This window comes from Pygocentrus nattereri, chromosome 4, assembly GCF_015220715.1.
Source record: "Pygocentrus nattereri isolate fPygNat1 chromosome 4, fPygNat1.pri, whole genome shotgun sequence".
Taxonomy (NCBI): Eukaryota; Metazoa; Chordata; class Actinopteri; order Characiformes; family Serrasalmidae; genus Pygocentrus; species Pygocentrus nattereri.
In genome coordinates, this window is record NC_051214.1 from 23,705,917 (window position 1) to 23,720,030 (window position 14,114).

Sequence of the window (14,114 nt, forward strand, 5' to 3'; positions counted from 1 at the left end):
GAGATGGAAGTTTATGCTCTGATCTTTAAAAGAGGCGGTGGGACGGACGTCCAACTTATACGTCTCAGAACACAACATCTTCCTCTCGCCTTCTTTATTAAGGAAGTGAGGTACATTTTTCTGAGTCTGACGTAATTTTAAAGCCATTAAGAACACAAGCACTGCTCACTGCTGCTCATCTCACTCTGACTGGCCTCACACGATGCTCGCTGTCATGGTAACCTTACTCCAAGCGGTTCTCCACGCATGCGTGTCATTTTCGATTGGATTACTTGTAGTGAGCATGTAAACGAAGGATTTTCCATCAGACTGTTTAATAGAGTGAGCATATAAACACCTCAGTCTTGATCTGTAATGGGAATGTATTCAATTGGATTGGCAAAAATCTTTGCATGTAAACACAGCCAGTGATTCAACAGCAGTTGGCAACTAGGTTCAACTGGTCCATGTATACAGAAGAATCAGTAAACTCTGCAAAGTTTACTGATGCAGTGATCAAAACAGGATAAAAATAAAGCATCAGAGCCACAATGTAAGAGAGGCACTTTGTCTTGGTTATATAATCTGTTCCTGGTTTTCATGGTCAAGGTCAGGGTTCAACAGTTACCTCAATGGGCTCCAGGTCACTGGCGGTGGATGGCGAGCGTGAGCGGTATATGCGGCGAGATTTAGAATCCTCATCCCGTGATGGGGTGTTAGATGGAGTAAAATCGGCTGAATCAAGCTGGGGAGAAAAAAAAGGGGGGGGGCAGAGAGATAGAGGGTTTACTTCACTTTATTTATCACATTACAGACTCATCAACATAATGAGGGTAGCAGATTTAACACCATGCATTAACAAATGGCTTAAACTTAACCCAGCACTAAAACCCAGACGAGACCGAGTGCACTGAGTCCACCGAGGTTTATCTGGGATCTGTGATTGTTTACAGGAATCACACCCATACAGCAGAACAAAGCAAAGTGCAGAGCAACCAGGCTTTAATCCAAGATACCAAAAAGACACAATGCACACTGAAAGCCCACACACCCACCCCACATGCACAATATGGGGAAAAAGCCCCAGCCAACCACAAACCCATTCACCACATAGTATAAGGGGAACAAATTTAGCGCAAATATAAAACGACATTTGATTTCCAAACCCATCGGAAATGCACTGTAAGCGGGAAATCAGGATCACAAAACCTCACATGATTTTATAACAAATTTCTCATGCAGTATAGTTTACAGCACAGACACAACTACCACCCATGCAGTACTAATGCATTAACATGAGGAGAGAAAACAGACAGCTCCACTGTTCTGGTGTCAACATGACTGCTGGAGTAATAGCTGAATAGGTGAAAATCCCTTTTATTCAAATATAGTCAATCAGCCGAGATATATGGCGACTGAAGTCTGCTTTTCAGTTCTGCCCTGAAGCTATGAGGCTAATGTAGCTATGTAATAGAAGCTTATACCTCCAAAAAGTAGCAAAGTGCATACCTAAATCATCACGGTCACACTTCAAAGGGTATACAAACAATACTGCATGTATATTATCGGTCTTAAACTCTATTCAAGCTGGATTTGTTTTACTTGAGGAGATGCTGTAATTTCAGTGATTAAACAAATGAGATTTATAATTTTTAATCCAGTACAAAATCTGCAAAGTCCATAGGTTTTACAAGCTCTGCTAAGCAGCCATTGCAGGACAAACTGCCTTCTAAAACTTGCAATTTGTTTGACTTACAGTAAAGTAATAAAACTTGATACGCAAAGACATTTTTTTGGCAGGGACACAAGGCTAACTGCTAAAATTGAGTTTTACTCCAGTTCAAGTTCAAAGTAGGACTGCAGTAGTCTGTAATCATTTTTGGTGATGACCTAATTAGAAGGAGAAGGTTAGAAAGTGAAATGAGTCTACTTCACTACCCTTATACTGCTCTGTCTGACAGCACCGGGAAGGTATTTTTTTTGGAGTTTGGCTGTTTAACTGACATGAATGTCCAGGGTATGACGATTTGATCCAAGATATCTGGTGTAATTTGGAACAATTACAGACACTATCCAGTAGAAATCGACCAAATTTTACAAATTTAACCGCAGAATCTCAGCGGGTAAAACTAATCCAGCTCAAATAGGGCTTGTCCATGGTAATCTATAAAAAGTACCACACAGGCCTGAAATTTGTCTACAATTTTCCCCTTTTTTATTGCCAACCACAACAAACCAAATAAAAAGGCTATTTGGTATTACTTAACAACTCGACATTTATGTAGTCATGTCAAGTGTGTGATGATTTAGACGTAGTGTGCATCACACCAAGTCCTGCACATAAGCTTCCAGTTTCTGTTAGCTACCTCCAAAACTAACGAAGCAAGCCTAATAAACATGCTTTAGGTGATCGACTACATTTGAGGTCAAGGGAAAAATGAAGGGTAGACTATCACTGTAACCAAAGTGAACCTTACGCGTCGGCCTTTGCTTCCTGGACCACAAGAAGGTGAGCGCTTTGAAAGGAGAAAATACAAAAAAAAAAAAAGAAAGAAACAATCAAAAAACAAAACAATTATTTCATACAATGACAAGTTCAGGAAAGCTTCTAAGCTGTGATTGAGGGTTAAATGTTCTGCAGAACTGCTAAGAGGGAGCAAAGTAAGGGAAGAAAAGCATGTTGGAACATGTGTTATCAAGTTGTTGATCTCTGGATGTTCTCCAGTCCTACAGCACAAAGGGGTCAGCACACAGGAGCAACTGAGGCAGGAGTCACTAAACAGAAAAAGGGGTGGAGGACAGAAAGGCACTGAATAGGTAATCTACTCATGACACGCTCGGTTACTTTACACCTTTAACAGCTGGGTCAGGGATAAAGGAGAGAGAGAATGAAGCAAACAGCAGCCCTGATCAGTCTTTAAGGGCAAATATGTGTGTGTGTGCTCGTACATGCCCACTCTCTCGCTAAACAAACACAAACATGCTGCTCTCAAACTTTCGCCATGGGCTGCTGGAATCAAATGGTTCAGGCCAGTCAGGTCCTCGGACTCTTTTCCAATAGCGGCAAGACGAACAGGCCGTACACAGGCTCAGAGATTGACTTTGGCAGAGGTGGATGTTAGGAGGGGGTCACGCATCCTGGCTTTGTTTAATGGATCTGAATCGTGTGTGGGGGTGTGTGTACATTCTGTTCAACAGAGCTACTCAGAGTTTTAAAGGTGCTCTGCACTCTTAAAAATAAAGGTGCCAATTTTGATCTCATAGAAAAAACACTTTTGTTTCCCTTTTTAAGTGTAAAGAACCTCTAAATAATGCACAGAAGGGCGTGTTTTAAAATGTATATCTTAGTTACCTTTAGGTAATAACAGCATATATCGTTGTCAGAACAAAACTTTGCATCTTCTTTCTTTTTCAGTTTTTGGAATTTCTCATAATCTGAAAACGCCTGCTGTCCTGTTACACTGTGCGTAAAGTTCATGATGAATGGACCAAAAGAAATGGCCCAAAATTACTTGGAAAAAGTCTCAGTTCTGTTGCTGCATTGTTTCGATATGTAAAGAATGTGATTTACATTTCACACTTTTAAACTGGAAAATGCACAAAAAGGAATACAAAATCACACAATAGTTGTTTTATTGCTTGTCTGAATAAGCAAAACAAACACTTTTAAATCTGGAGATATAACATTTAGGCCCAATCCCATGTCACCCCTCACCTCTACCACTTAGCCCTTAGCCCTCTGTTTTGCGAGTTCATGTCTAGGGGTAGGGTGTCCCTATTTTTGTTGAGATAGAGGGGTAGGGTGAAGTGTTAGGGCTACATGGCTCTCCAAACAGAGGTTTTACAGAGACTCACTCCAAAGTGTTATTTAAAAAAAAAAAAAGAAAAAAAAAAAAAAAAAAAAAGAAAACCTGCATGAGCGACCAAAGAAACAATGTGAGAATGTTCTCTGTTAAAAATCACGATAACCACTGTATCATCTTAGTTTATTATCGTTTCAGTGTGTTATGGTCGTTTTCTTCATAACAAGCATAAAATAAATCACTAATAGCATGCTAATGTCTCAGCAGCTAGTTAGCTAACTTTCCCGTTCCACCTTAAATAGTCCAGCAGTTTTGATGCCTGAAGTGCCAGAATGTAACTGCTGCTTCATTTAAGGTGGAATGGGAACATTCCAACAAGAAGCTGGTGAATATCTGACTTTAGCTTTGTATTACCAAAGAATTATTGGTGGGTTATTATAAATAATTGCCCCCCTCTTTGATGCATATGATGCTCTAAATGTAACTAAAGGAGCTGAACCTTTCCTTCTCTGCTGTCCCAGCAGAAGGGCCGTGTCGCCTACAGCTAGTAGCTGTTAATTTGAGGGTCTCATTTTGTAGGGCAACTCAGTTCCACTCGAAAACAAGGGGCAGGGGTAAAAAGAAGAAATGGGATTGGTCCTCAGTCTTCAATTAAGATTTTTTGCAAATTTACATTACAGAAGATCTTATTTTACCGCATGTGATCATGTCTCAAGTTCAGTCAACGATGATACTTTTTTTGTGTATGTTAACAACTGACAATAGCTGCACAGCTGAAATGTAAGCATGCTTTAAAATAGCAAGTGAGCTGTGCTAATGTTATTCCTCCTAATGAACAGCCACATGTAGGCTGTCTCCTCATTATTCATCACCACTGCCTCAATATTTTCAGTGGCAAGTTCTTATTGACATTAACACACATAGGTAGTGAGAGGGAATGGAGAAGAACGTGTGCAGCGTCCAGAGTATTTTAACTGTAGATTTGGTGGGGAAAGCATCACATCTTTTCATGATATAAAGAAATTTAACACCTTTATCTTATGCTGTTTTTCACAGGTGCATAACAACAACAACATTCTCTTCTGAAGAAAACGCCTAAGATCTAAAACGGAAGGTGAAAGTGTAAGTCAGGACACGTAGGGGTTCGGTTAGGACAGTACCTTTGATACTTAGGACGCTTCTATATTGTTTTTCCGTCTATACTTTTGTCTTTTCTGGAGTTAGGATAAGATTATAAACTTAAGAGCTGTTGTTCTGTAAGAGCTTCTGTCCTAAACTTGATCTTAACTGACGTCAATACGGTGATTAAACAGATCAGAGTTAGGCAGTTTCTGTATTGTTATCTTACGCATCTTTTGTAGAGTGACAGATAAACTGTACCACACAAAAGGCTGTGATTCTACACACTGATACAATTCATTCCAGCCAACTTGGACTTGCTCGACTCCTGTGGTGCCAAATTCAAAGGAGTTAAAGGGACCGTTGCCAAATTCAGCGAGACATTTGGTTTGAAAGGGTTAACAGACTTGATTTTTTTTTTTTAGTCAGAAGAACTAAACAGCCTTAATTAATACAATAGAACTTAAAAATGAAATTAAAAGTTGACAAATAGATTCAAAATGTTTAATGCAATAAAAACAGAAATAAAAACTATTCAGAAATAACTTTCTCAGAACCAACACAGATGAATATTATCACACTGCTTTTTTACTGCAGTGCAAAGATCCTGAAGGAGTTTTTGAGATCTTTACCCTCACTGCATTTTCAGCTTAATATGCCAAAATAAACAAACACAGTGCTATGAGTCTTGACTGAATGGGGACCTCTGCTCTCCCATGTGCAGGAACTGGTGTTATTCACTGTATCATCTGGGCGCTTTACACATTAGATTTTCCCTGAAGGTTTCCATTCTGCTAAAAAGGCCCAAAAGAACCATGTTGGCACTTTTATTTTTAAGTGTTTTGTGGAATTAGTTTCCTCTGGGTAAACTGGTTTCCTCCCACAGTCCAAAGATATGCAGTCAGGCTAATTGGACATGCTAAATTGCCCCTAGGTGTGAGTGTATATCTCTATCTGTCTTCCCTGCGATGGACTGGTGACCTGTCCAAGGTGTGTCCTGTCTTCCACCAAAGGACTGATGGATAGGCTCCAGCTCCTCCCACAACCCAGAAGGATAAGCATCTTAGAAGGTGTGTGTGTGCGCACGTGTGTGTGTGTGTGTGTGTGTGTGTGTGTGTGTGTGTGTGTGTGTGTGTGTATTGATGTGACTAACTAAATGAGATAACAGGAGGGCTCAGGGTTTTGTAGTCAATCCACAAATAAACTTACATCTTCCCAGAATTCAATTAAAGAAGAAGAAGAAGAAGAAGAAAAAGAGTCCTGATGGACAACAAAAGGAGAAGGGAAAAAAAGCCACAGTGATCACTGTATCAACATTAAATCATACAAAAGAACATAAAAATACCAGAGGGTTTAATATAGAGGAGGGACTGGTCCGTCAACATGACTGTACATGCTGTTTGTCATGCTTTTGGTAGCTGTAGGCTGAAAAGATAAAACAGCACTTACATCAAACTGGTCCAGCGCAGATGTGGGAGCATTGAGAAAGGCCAAGAAGGAGTTCTGAGAATCCTGGTGCTTGACACCTGAAAAGAAAATCATTTCAAAATCACATCAGCGCTGCTGGGCTTTGGGATATGGATGTATTGAAGGAATACACCAGCACTTTTCAACTTTATCTCTACTGGCCAAATTCACAGCATAAGTTCAAGAACTACAGACAATAATGTACTTGTACTTAACAGAATGATTCTAAAAAAAACAGAAAAAGTGATGACCTTAAAACAGAGAAATATAGTGATATTGTGATAATGTGGTTTAAACACCATACATCATGATCGATGATCAGCAAACAATTGGCACCAGTCAACAAATCACTCCAGTGATTCTCCTGCCTACCAGCTGTAGTGCTGTTAGTAGGTTGTGCAACAGACTGTCATATTTCTGCATTTAAAAATAATGTTGTAATATAGTATATTAAATATACATTTTTTTGTTCATTATTATAAAAGCATAAAAAGGAGACTGACCCCTCCTCTGACGCAGGTCCTCCATCTCTTTCCTCATCCTTTCAATCTCAGACAGCAGCTCCTGATTCTTGCCCTCAGACTCCTGCAGTTTACTGTCAAAGACACAGAATGAAAGACGGTGTTAACTGACTTCTTAGATAGGTCTATATCAGGCAAGATCATGAAGATCAAACTGCTGCATGGTTTGACGTGTTCACTGATTCCCCCTTTTCAACTCATCAGATAATTGCTGAGTCTCTTTTTTGGCTGAATCAGGGTTGTAAGAGCAGGGAAAGCTGTAAACTGCACATGCTGCACAAACGGCTGTGGCTTTCCAGCACTGCTCTGATCTCTGCTCTCAAAGGAGGGTAACAACATATAAAGGGCAAGGAAGGTTATTAATAGACTTTTACATACAGTGCTGGCCTTGATAGTGTATACTTCATAAAAAGGACAAAAACAGCCTGACTTAGTAGGCAGATGAGAGAAATACGAGGCTATACCTCATAAAAATACCTACTATTTCTGGATGAATAAAGTGGTCTTGACTTTGTAAAGTGCAATCTGGCATATGTATGACGCCACATCTTGACAAGGTATTCAAAAAACAAACATATTTGTGTTTGCGTGAGCATGTGCATGAGCAAGACGCTGTGAGGGAGAACTGTAATCCTACCACTCAGTGGAGATGTTGGAGGCTTTGACTTTGTTGAGCTCATCCTGGATGGCCTGTTTAGCTCGGATCTCAGCGTCCAGCGCAGACTGCAGCTCCAAACGGGCAGACATGTCCAGCTTAGCAAATCGCCGCATCTTCCATGGCATGTCCTTAAAACAGGAGAAGGATTATTATTACGAATTTATATGCAGTACGTTCTGCTGCTCACAAACAGAAAACCTTTCATTTGCATCTTCATTAGCTTGTCATTTACATAAACAGCCAACATCGCTGCATAAAATCAAACCACTTCTGTAATTTTACAGGTTTTAATGTTTGGAGTTTGGAGGCACGACATTACCAGCTTGAATTGGGCCACACAGAATACAACTGAATGCTTCTTTGAGCAGCTTCATACTAAAGAAACACCACAAAAACTCCCTTTCCACTGCATATGATGGAATATTCACCAACACTGTAACTTGCAGATATTAATCTAACCCGGGGAGTTTTTTATGTTTATTTTTGTAGGTAAATCAGCCTATCAAAACTACCTAGATGGCAGATTTCAATGGGACTAAAATTTCTGAGAAAAAACGTAACATAAATATATTAACAACCTCCCCATGGAAAACTATTTCCATCTGAATGGAAGTAAACTAATCAGTCTTAGCATTCTTGGTTGACAAGAATTCTGATAGTAAACCAAGTGTATTTATTTCTATATTCTCTCTATATTGTATTCACACATTTATTTTCAAATAAATTATAATTAAAATTTATACGTATATATGTGAGATATAAAGGAGGGAGCAAGCTCGAGAGACAGTGAGAGAGTGAGTGAGCGAGAGTGAGAGAAAGAGCGAGAGAGTGAGCAAGAGTGAGAGAGCGAGAGAGAGAGAGAAAAAGAGAGAGAGAGAGAGAAAAAGAGAGAGAGACAGAGACAGAGAGAGACAGAGAGAGAGAGAGAGAGAGAGAGAGAGAGAGAGAGAGAGAGAGAGAGAGAGAGAGAGAGAGAGAGAGAGAGAGAGAGAGAGAGAGAGACTCACTGTGCCTCTGGCTCCCAGGCTGGTATTCCTCAGTCCTTCCAGCTCCTCAGTCATCTTGGTGGCTAATGCTTGAAGGTAGCCTCTGGCATCCTTCTCATCACTTACCCTAAATAAACAAAGAAAAACAGACAAACACAAAAAACACATACAGCTCAGTCCACACCCTTCAGGTCCAGCACAATATAATGCTGGGCATAGCTTTGAGAGTAGGTCAGATTAGCTCATATAGAATATTAATATCAAGTAAAAAAAAATGCCCACATTGAGGCTGATGTTTGCAAACAACAGATTCCAAGTTAACAGATTACTCAACAGCACAGAGCAGTGGTCACCAAAGCCCCTTGAAGAGCTACTTTTTTGTAGGTTTTAGCTCCAATTCTAATTTGGGGTAGGAAAAACTATCAATTTTAGCTGCATCACAATTCTGTCTTAAAATATTCTGAATATATTCATAAAACATCATAATCAGACTTTAATAGGGGATCTATATTTCCCAACTGTAAAATAACCTCACACAGGAACAGCCCGACTTCGAGGAGGAAAGAAACACATTATTTCACTAATGCACACATTTGCAATGACAAACCAGTCAGACGTTTTATGCATAGAAAATGAAAAAGAGCGAAACCGTAGAGAATATGATTCTATAGAAGAATGCAGCTTTAACAACCAGAACTTGGCAAACTCTTAACAGGCTAATGTATTAATATTAAGAGATAGGTTTTAAGATTTTACAGATTTCTGTAAAACATACCAAGTAAAAATGCTGATATGAACTGTTACAAGCTTAAAATGTCCACATTTAGCCTCAAACTGCTATAACTAGCATTAAAACCAGTCAAGGCAAGCCAAGGTAAAGCAGGTGCTAATATAACATTGAAAATCCGCACTAATAAAATTTAGCAACAGCAAATTCAACTACACTACCACTACTGCCAATGAGAAATAGCTGGGAAAAAAATCAATTTGATCTACAGAAATAAATAATAAACAAACCGAGATACATTAAGCTGCTCTGAGAACTTAATAATTGCATCTTGGCACCCTGAATCAAAAATCAAACTGAACTGTGAGGTGCCTTATACACCACACCTAACCCAACTCAGCCACACCTGCAGTGTGAGACACTGATGAAACCCTCTGGTGGGTAGACCTTCAGGTGGATGGTGGTAGACCATGAGCATACTGCCTAGCATCTGGAAGAGCAGACTGCTGTGTGATCTTCAGCATGTGTGTAATACAGGGCACCTGCAGGTAGGGGGCTCCACTTACCACTGAATGATCTCTGTGATCTGGGCCTCCCAGTGGGCCACACTCTCCTTCTTATCGGCTAGCTCCCTCATCTCCTCCTCCAGCTGCCTGTGGCTACTGTTCATCTTCTCAAACATGGAGCTCAGCTAGAACCAGAGAGGGGAGAAGGAGTCGGAATTAGGAAAGCTGGAATAGCAGAATGCCAACATGAAGGAAAGAAGCCATTAATGTAAGATATATACTTAGAAATAGACCACACCATAATTTTCCTAATTCATCTTTCATCTGTCATTATGTTTAGGGAGAGAAGCCAAGCTAACATTCAGAGAAACAAGCGGATAATATTAGCACATTAACACTTTTGAAGGGGCACTCTGGCTTAAAGTGTTTGATATTTGACACTGCTTCAATAAAATGCACAAATCTGTATCGTTTACATATTTTTCATTCATCAGTCTTCTCTCACAACAATATCCTGCAGACATTGCGCTAATACCTGGCACAAACATTGAGAATCTCTGTGGTGTCAGCTAATCCTGACTGTCAGCCTAGCCACCGATCTACAGAGTAATAAAACCAACCAAGCTAGCATTGCCTCAACCTACCTCAGTCGCAGGGCTACCTTAAAGAGGAAAACCGTGATTCTGTCTTTACTCAGGAGGAGTATTTCACCCTCTCAGCCAGAGAAAAGGAGTCAAACTGAGCTACGTTTTCGAGCCAGGTACCTTGCTAACATTAGCTTTTAGCTGGTCATCCTCCTCATCTGAGTCATTACAATATATTTAGGTAATCTACTGTAACAGTGATTTGCATACAATTCCTACAGTTACACAGCTGCAATAGCTTTCTAGCAGTTAGCGTAGCATTAGCTATCTGATTTTCTTCCAGCTCACAAAAACAAACCGACCCCCCCGAACACACAAAAAAAGCAGCTGTAGTTTTTAAAGGCTCTTCCCGCCTTCAAGAAATATCAAAAGGGGGGATTTTCTGAAGCAATAGATCACGTGAGGGAGTGTGTCGTGAAATAACATCACGGCTATGATTTGGTCACCGAAAACTCAAGACTCCATCATCACCATGGAGCAGCTTTTTACTGCGGCAGTTTAATGGCTCAGTTCAACTTGGTCAGACTCTGATTATGAGACCACACGTTTGTCGAATGGTATTTGGTTCATTTCAGGATGTTTAGCTGTTCTTCTGTCTCAGCGGCCGACTGAAAAGCTGCTCAGTTTTGACGACAGTTTGGGAATTTAGTTGAGTCTCATCTTCAGAGTCGGACCAAATCGGCTGTCGGTCAAATGTGATCTTAAGTGTGTCCATTTTCTGTTTGTGGCAAAACATGAAGTAAAAGCATTCAAATGGCTTGAGCGTCTCCTACAGCTGTCAAAGTCGTTGCTTAGCAACAGCACCTTAGCGGAGTGATACAGGGTTTGTGAAAAAAACGTGCCTTTATGGCGAAATATCAGCACAGTTAGAACGCCTCTCAACCAATCAGCTTGCGTGGCCGGAACTAAATGTTGCATAATAATCTCTAAACCTGAAAGCCTACAACAACCTGTAGGATGTGATGAGTCATGCAGCGATGGTCCCATTTTTCATTTTGGCTAGAGCGTCTCTGTAACCCCTTAAACTGCAAGAGCTCTTCTGTGGACCCACACTCTCATAACTACATTACCTACATGTTAGTTTCATTGTAGTTACAGCACAACTTTTAGTAGATATGGAACAACAACTTCAGATGAAGAAAAACTAATAATATGCCTCGGATTATAGGGCTGATACTATGATCTAATAAGTAAACATGGCTAAAGTTTCCACATGGAAACCAAGTTGTAAAATCAGCCTGTTCACAAATCATTGTTTTGGGAAAAACTGTGCATTTATTGCTGTGTCTGATCCACTTGTACCACCATAATACACACCAACACACCACTACCACATCAGTGTTACTGCAGTGCTGAGAATGATCCACCACCCAAATTGTACTTGCTCTGTGAGGATCCATGGGGGTCCTGACCACTGAAGAACAGGGTAAAAGGGGCTCACAAAGTATCAGAGAAACAGATGGACTACAGTCTGTAACTGTAGAACTACAAAGTGCTCCTATACAGTAAGTGGGGCTGATAAAATGGACAATGAGCGTAGAAATAAGGAGGTGGTCCGAATGTTATGCCTGGTGTATTTCAACAATATTTCCTTATTTTAAGTAAGATTGTCTAGATAAATTGTCTTGGTCGCAGAGAACTGTATTTGTTAAGAAATAATGCTTAAAACAAGCACAATAACATGGGAATTAGAAATGTATCTGGGACATTTTCACTTGATATAGTTAGTTAAAACAAGAGGTGGTCATGATGTTATGCCCGATCAGTGTAGATTTAATGTGCAGTAAGATCAGAGTAGGTCTGTTGGTGTGGATGAGGTGTAGATTGTCCATGGGGATCATAATGATGATGATTCAGAGTTCTAGTGACAGGCCTATAGACCGATACCCCAGCACTACTGGCTGTTCAGCAGCCTGATGGCCTGGGGGAAGAAACTGTCTTGGCACCAGCTTGGAACCAGACTTTATTTTTGTGAAATGCATGATTTTAAACAGGCATCCCACACTAAACCAAGAGCGCTTTTATATTCAGCATGCACAAACCCCCGGAAGAGTTATTTGACTTGGGAGCCACAAACTCCCTACATTTTTTTCCCTCTATCCAAGGCAAACAGGGGGTGATCCAACAGGCAGGACCACATCTATGCGCATGTGGGGTTAGGATAACTCTGAAAGAATGCAAAAGAATGTAAGACTTGTAGAGAAAATACCAGAAAAGGGGAACTGAAAACAAGGATACAGTGGAAGAGTCTACTCCATATACATCTGTATGTTTGTATTCATAATCAAGCAAACAGTTATTGACACAGAAACATACTCACTAGAATTAAAAGCAATTGCATGCACATGTGAGTGGATACATGTGTTTTAGCTTTGCACTGCAGCTACAAGGCTAGACTGAGAATAGTCCACCAACCAATCAAGCCAACAGCGTCCTGTGGGCAGTGTCCTGTGACCACTGATGAAGGACTAGAGGATGACCAACACGAACTGTGCAGCAGCAGATGAGCTGTCGTCTCTGACTTCACATCTACATGATGGACTGACAAGGTAGGACAGTCTAATAGAGCAGACAGTGAGTGGACACAGTGTTTAAAAACTCCAGCAACACTGCTGTGTCTGATCCACTCGTACCACCACCCAAATTGTACCTGCTCTGTGAGGGTTCATGGAGGTTCCTGACCACTGAGGAACAGGGTAAAAGTGGGCTAACAAAGTATCAGAGAAACAGATGGACTACAGTCTGTAACTGTAGAACTACAAAGTGCACCTATACAGTAAGTGGAGCTGATAAAATGGACAATGAGCGTAGAAACAAGGAGGTGGTCAGAATGTTATGCCTGATCTGTGTATTTTCCAATTAAAAAAAATAGGCATATCAGTTAAATCTGATATTTGATTTTTCACCACATTATTCAAATAATACCTGATGAATACGATCAGGCTGCCAAAAAATTTTATTTACTATTAATATTACTTGACATTCATTTCCATTTACAACAGCATGGCAGTCTGGAATATGTTTGCTTTTTTTCTTTCTCTTCCCTTTTTATCTGTTTACTCCAATAATAATCTTACCCATAACAAATGTGGTAAACATTACTGTAAACACTATAACTAATCTTTAGCTTTTTGAATTTATGCTAATTAAACATAACTTGAATGTTCACGTTACCATAACCTGTAGCCGTTTGTTTGAAGTAAGTTACATTTTAGTATGATGTTTACAAGTTAGGGAGCGAAGTTGCAATACTGGGTTACACTTTATTTGAAGGCTACCTGCTACCTTCATTAGACACAGGTAAGTACTGAATTATGTACTTATGTACGAGTATTTATGAACAGCTTATGCCATTAATCGCAAGATGACATACAATGTTTTATGAAATAAATGTTGTAAGCTTGGCATGTTAAGGATTATATATGGCTTTTATATATAAGAGCAACTGACATATTCCTTTTGTAACACCTTAAAATCTGAACTGTTGCAGTTCTAAATATATATAACTGACCATGTTTTATCTATATCTATGCATAGCCTAGTATAAGCGCCATCATTTGAGAAAGATATAGTTATAACAGTGTTACAAATGAAACAAGCAGTGCATCACTTTAGTTTCAGATCCCCTATATCGGTACAATCTAAGGCTACATTTACACAGCAGGTCAAAATGGCCCGAATCCGATCTTTTTCCTCATATGTGA

General features: G+C 39.9%; 1 protein-coding gene across 8 annotated transcripts in view; it reads right to left on the reverse strand.

The window, feature by feature from the left end:
- cdc42bpab (CDC42 binding protein kinase alpha (DMPK-like) b) overlaps positions 1-14,114 on the reverse strand; it is a 132,766-nt gene that overhangs the window by 25,515 nt on the left and 93,137 nt on the right. For 7 of the 8 annotated variants that reach the window (XM_037538148.1, XM_017720198.2, XM_017720193.2 and 4 more), the window contains 7 exons: positions 9,827-9,951; positions 8,555-8,660; positions 7,527-7,675; positions 6,872-6,963; positions 6,351-6,427; positions 2,457-2,495; positions 608-724 (listed from right to left, as the gene is read on the reverse strand). In XM_037538148.1, the coding sequence (XP_037394045.1) occupies positions 608-724; positions 2,457-2,495; positions 6,351-6,427; positions 6,872-6,963; positions 7,527-7,675; positions 8,555-8,660; positions 9,827-9,951 (705 nt within the window). The remainder of the gene's footprint in view (positions 1-607; positions 725-2,456; positions 2,496-6,350; positions 6,428-6,871; positions 6,964-7,526; positions 7,676-8,554; positions 8,661-9,826; positions 9,952-14,114) is intronic. The other variant, XM_017720195.2, reaches the window with a different exon arrangement.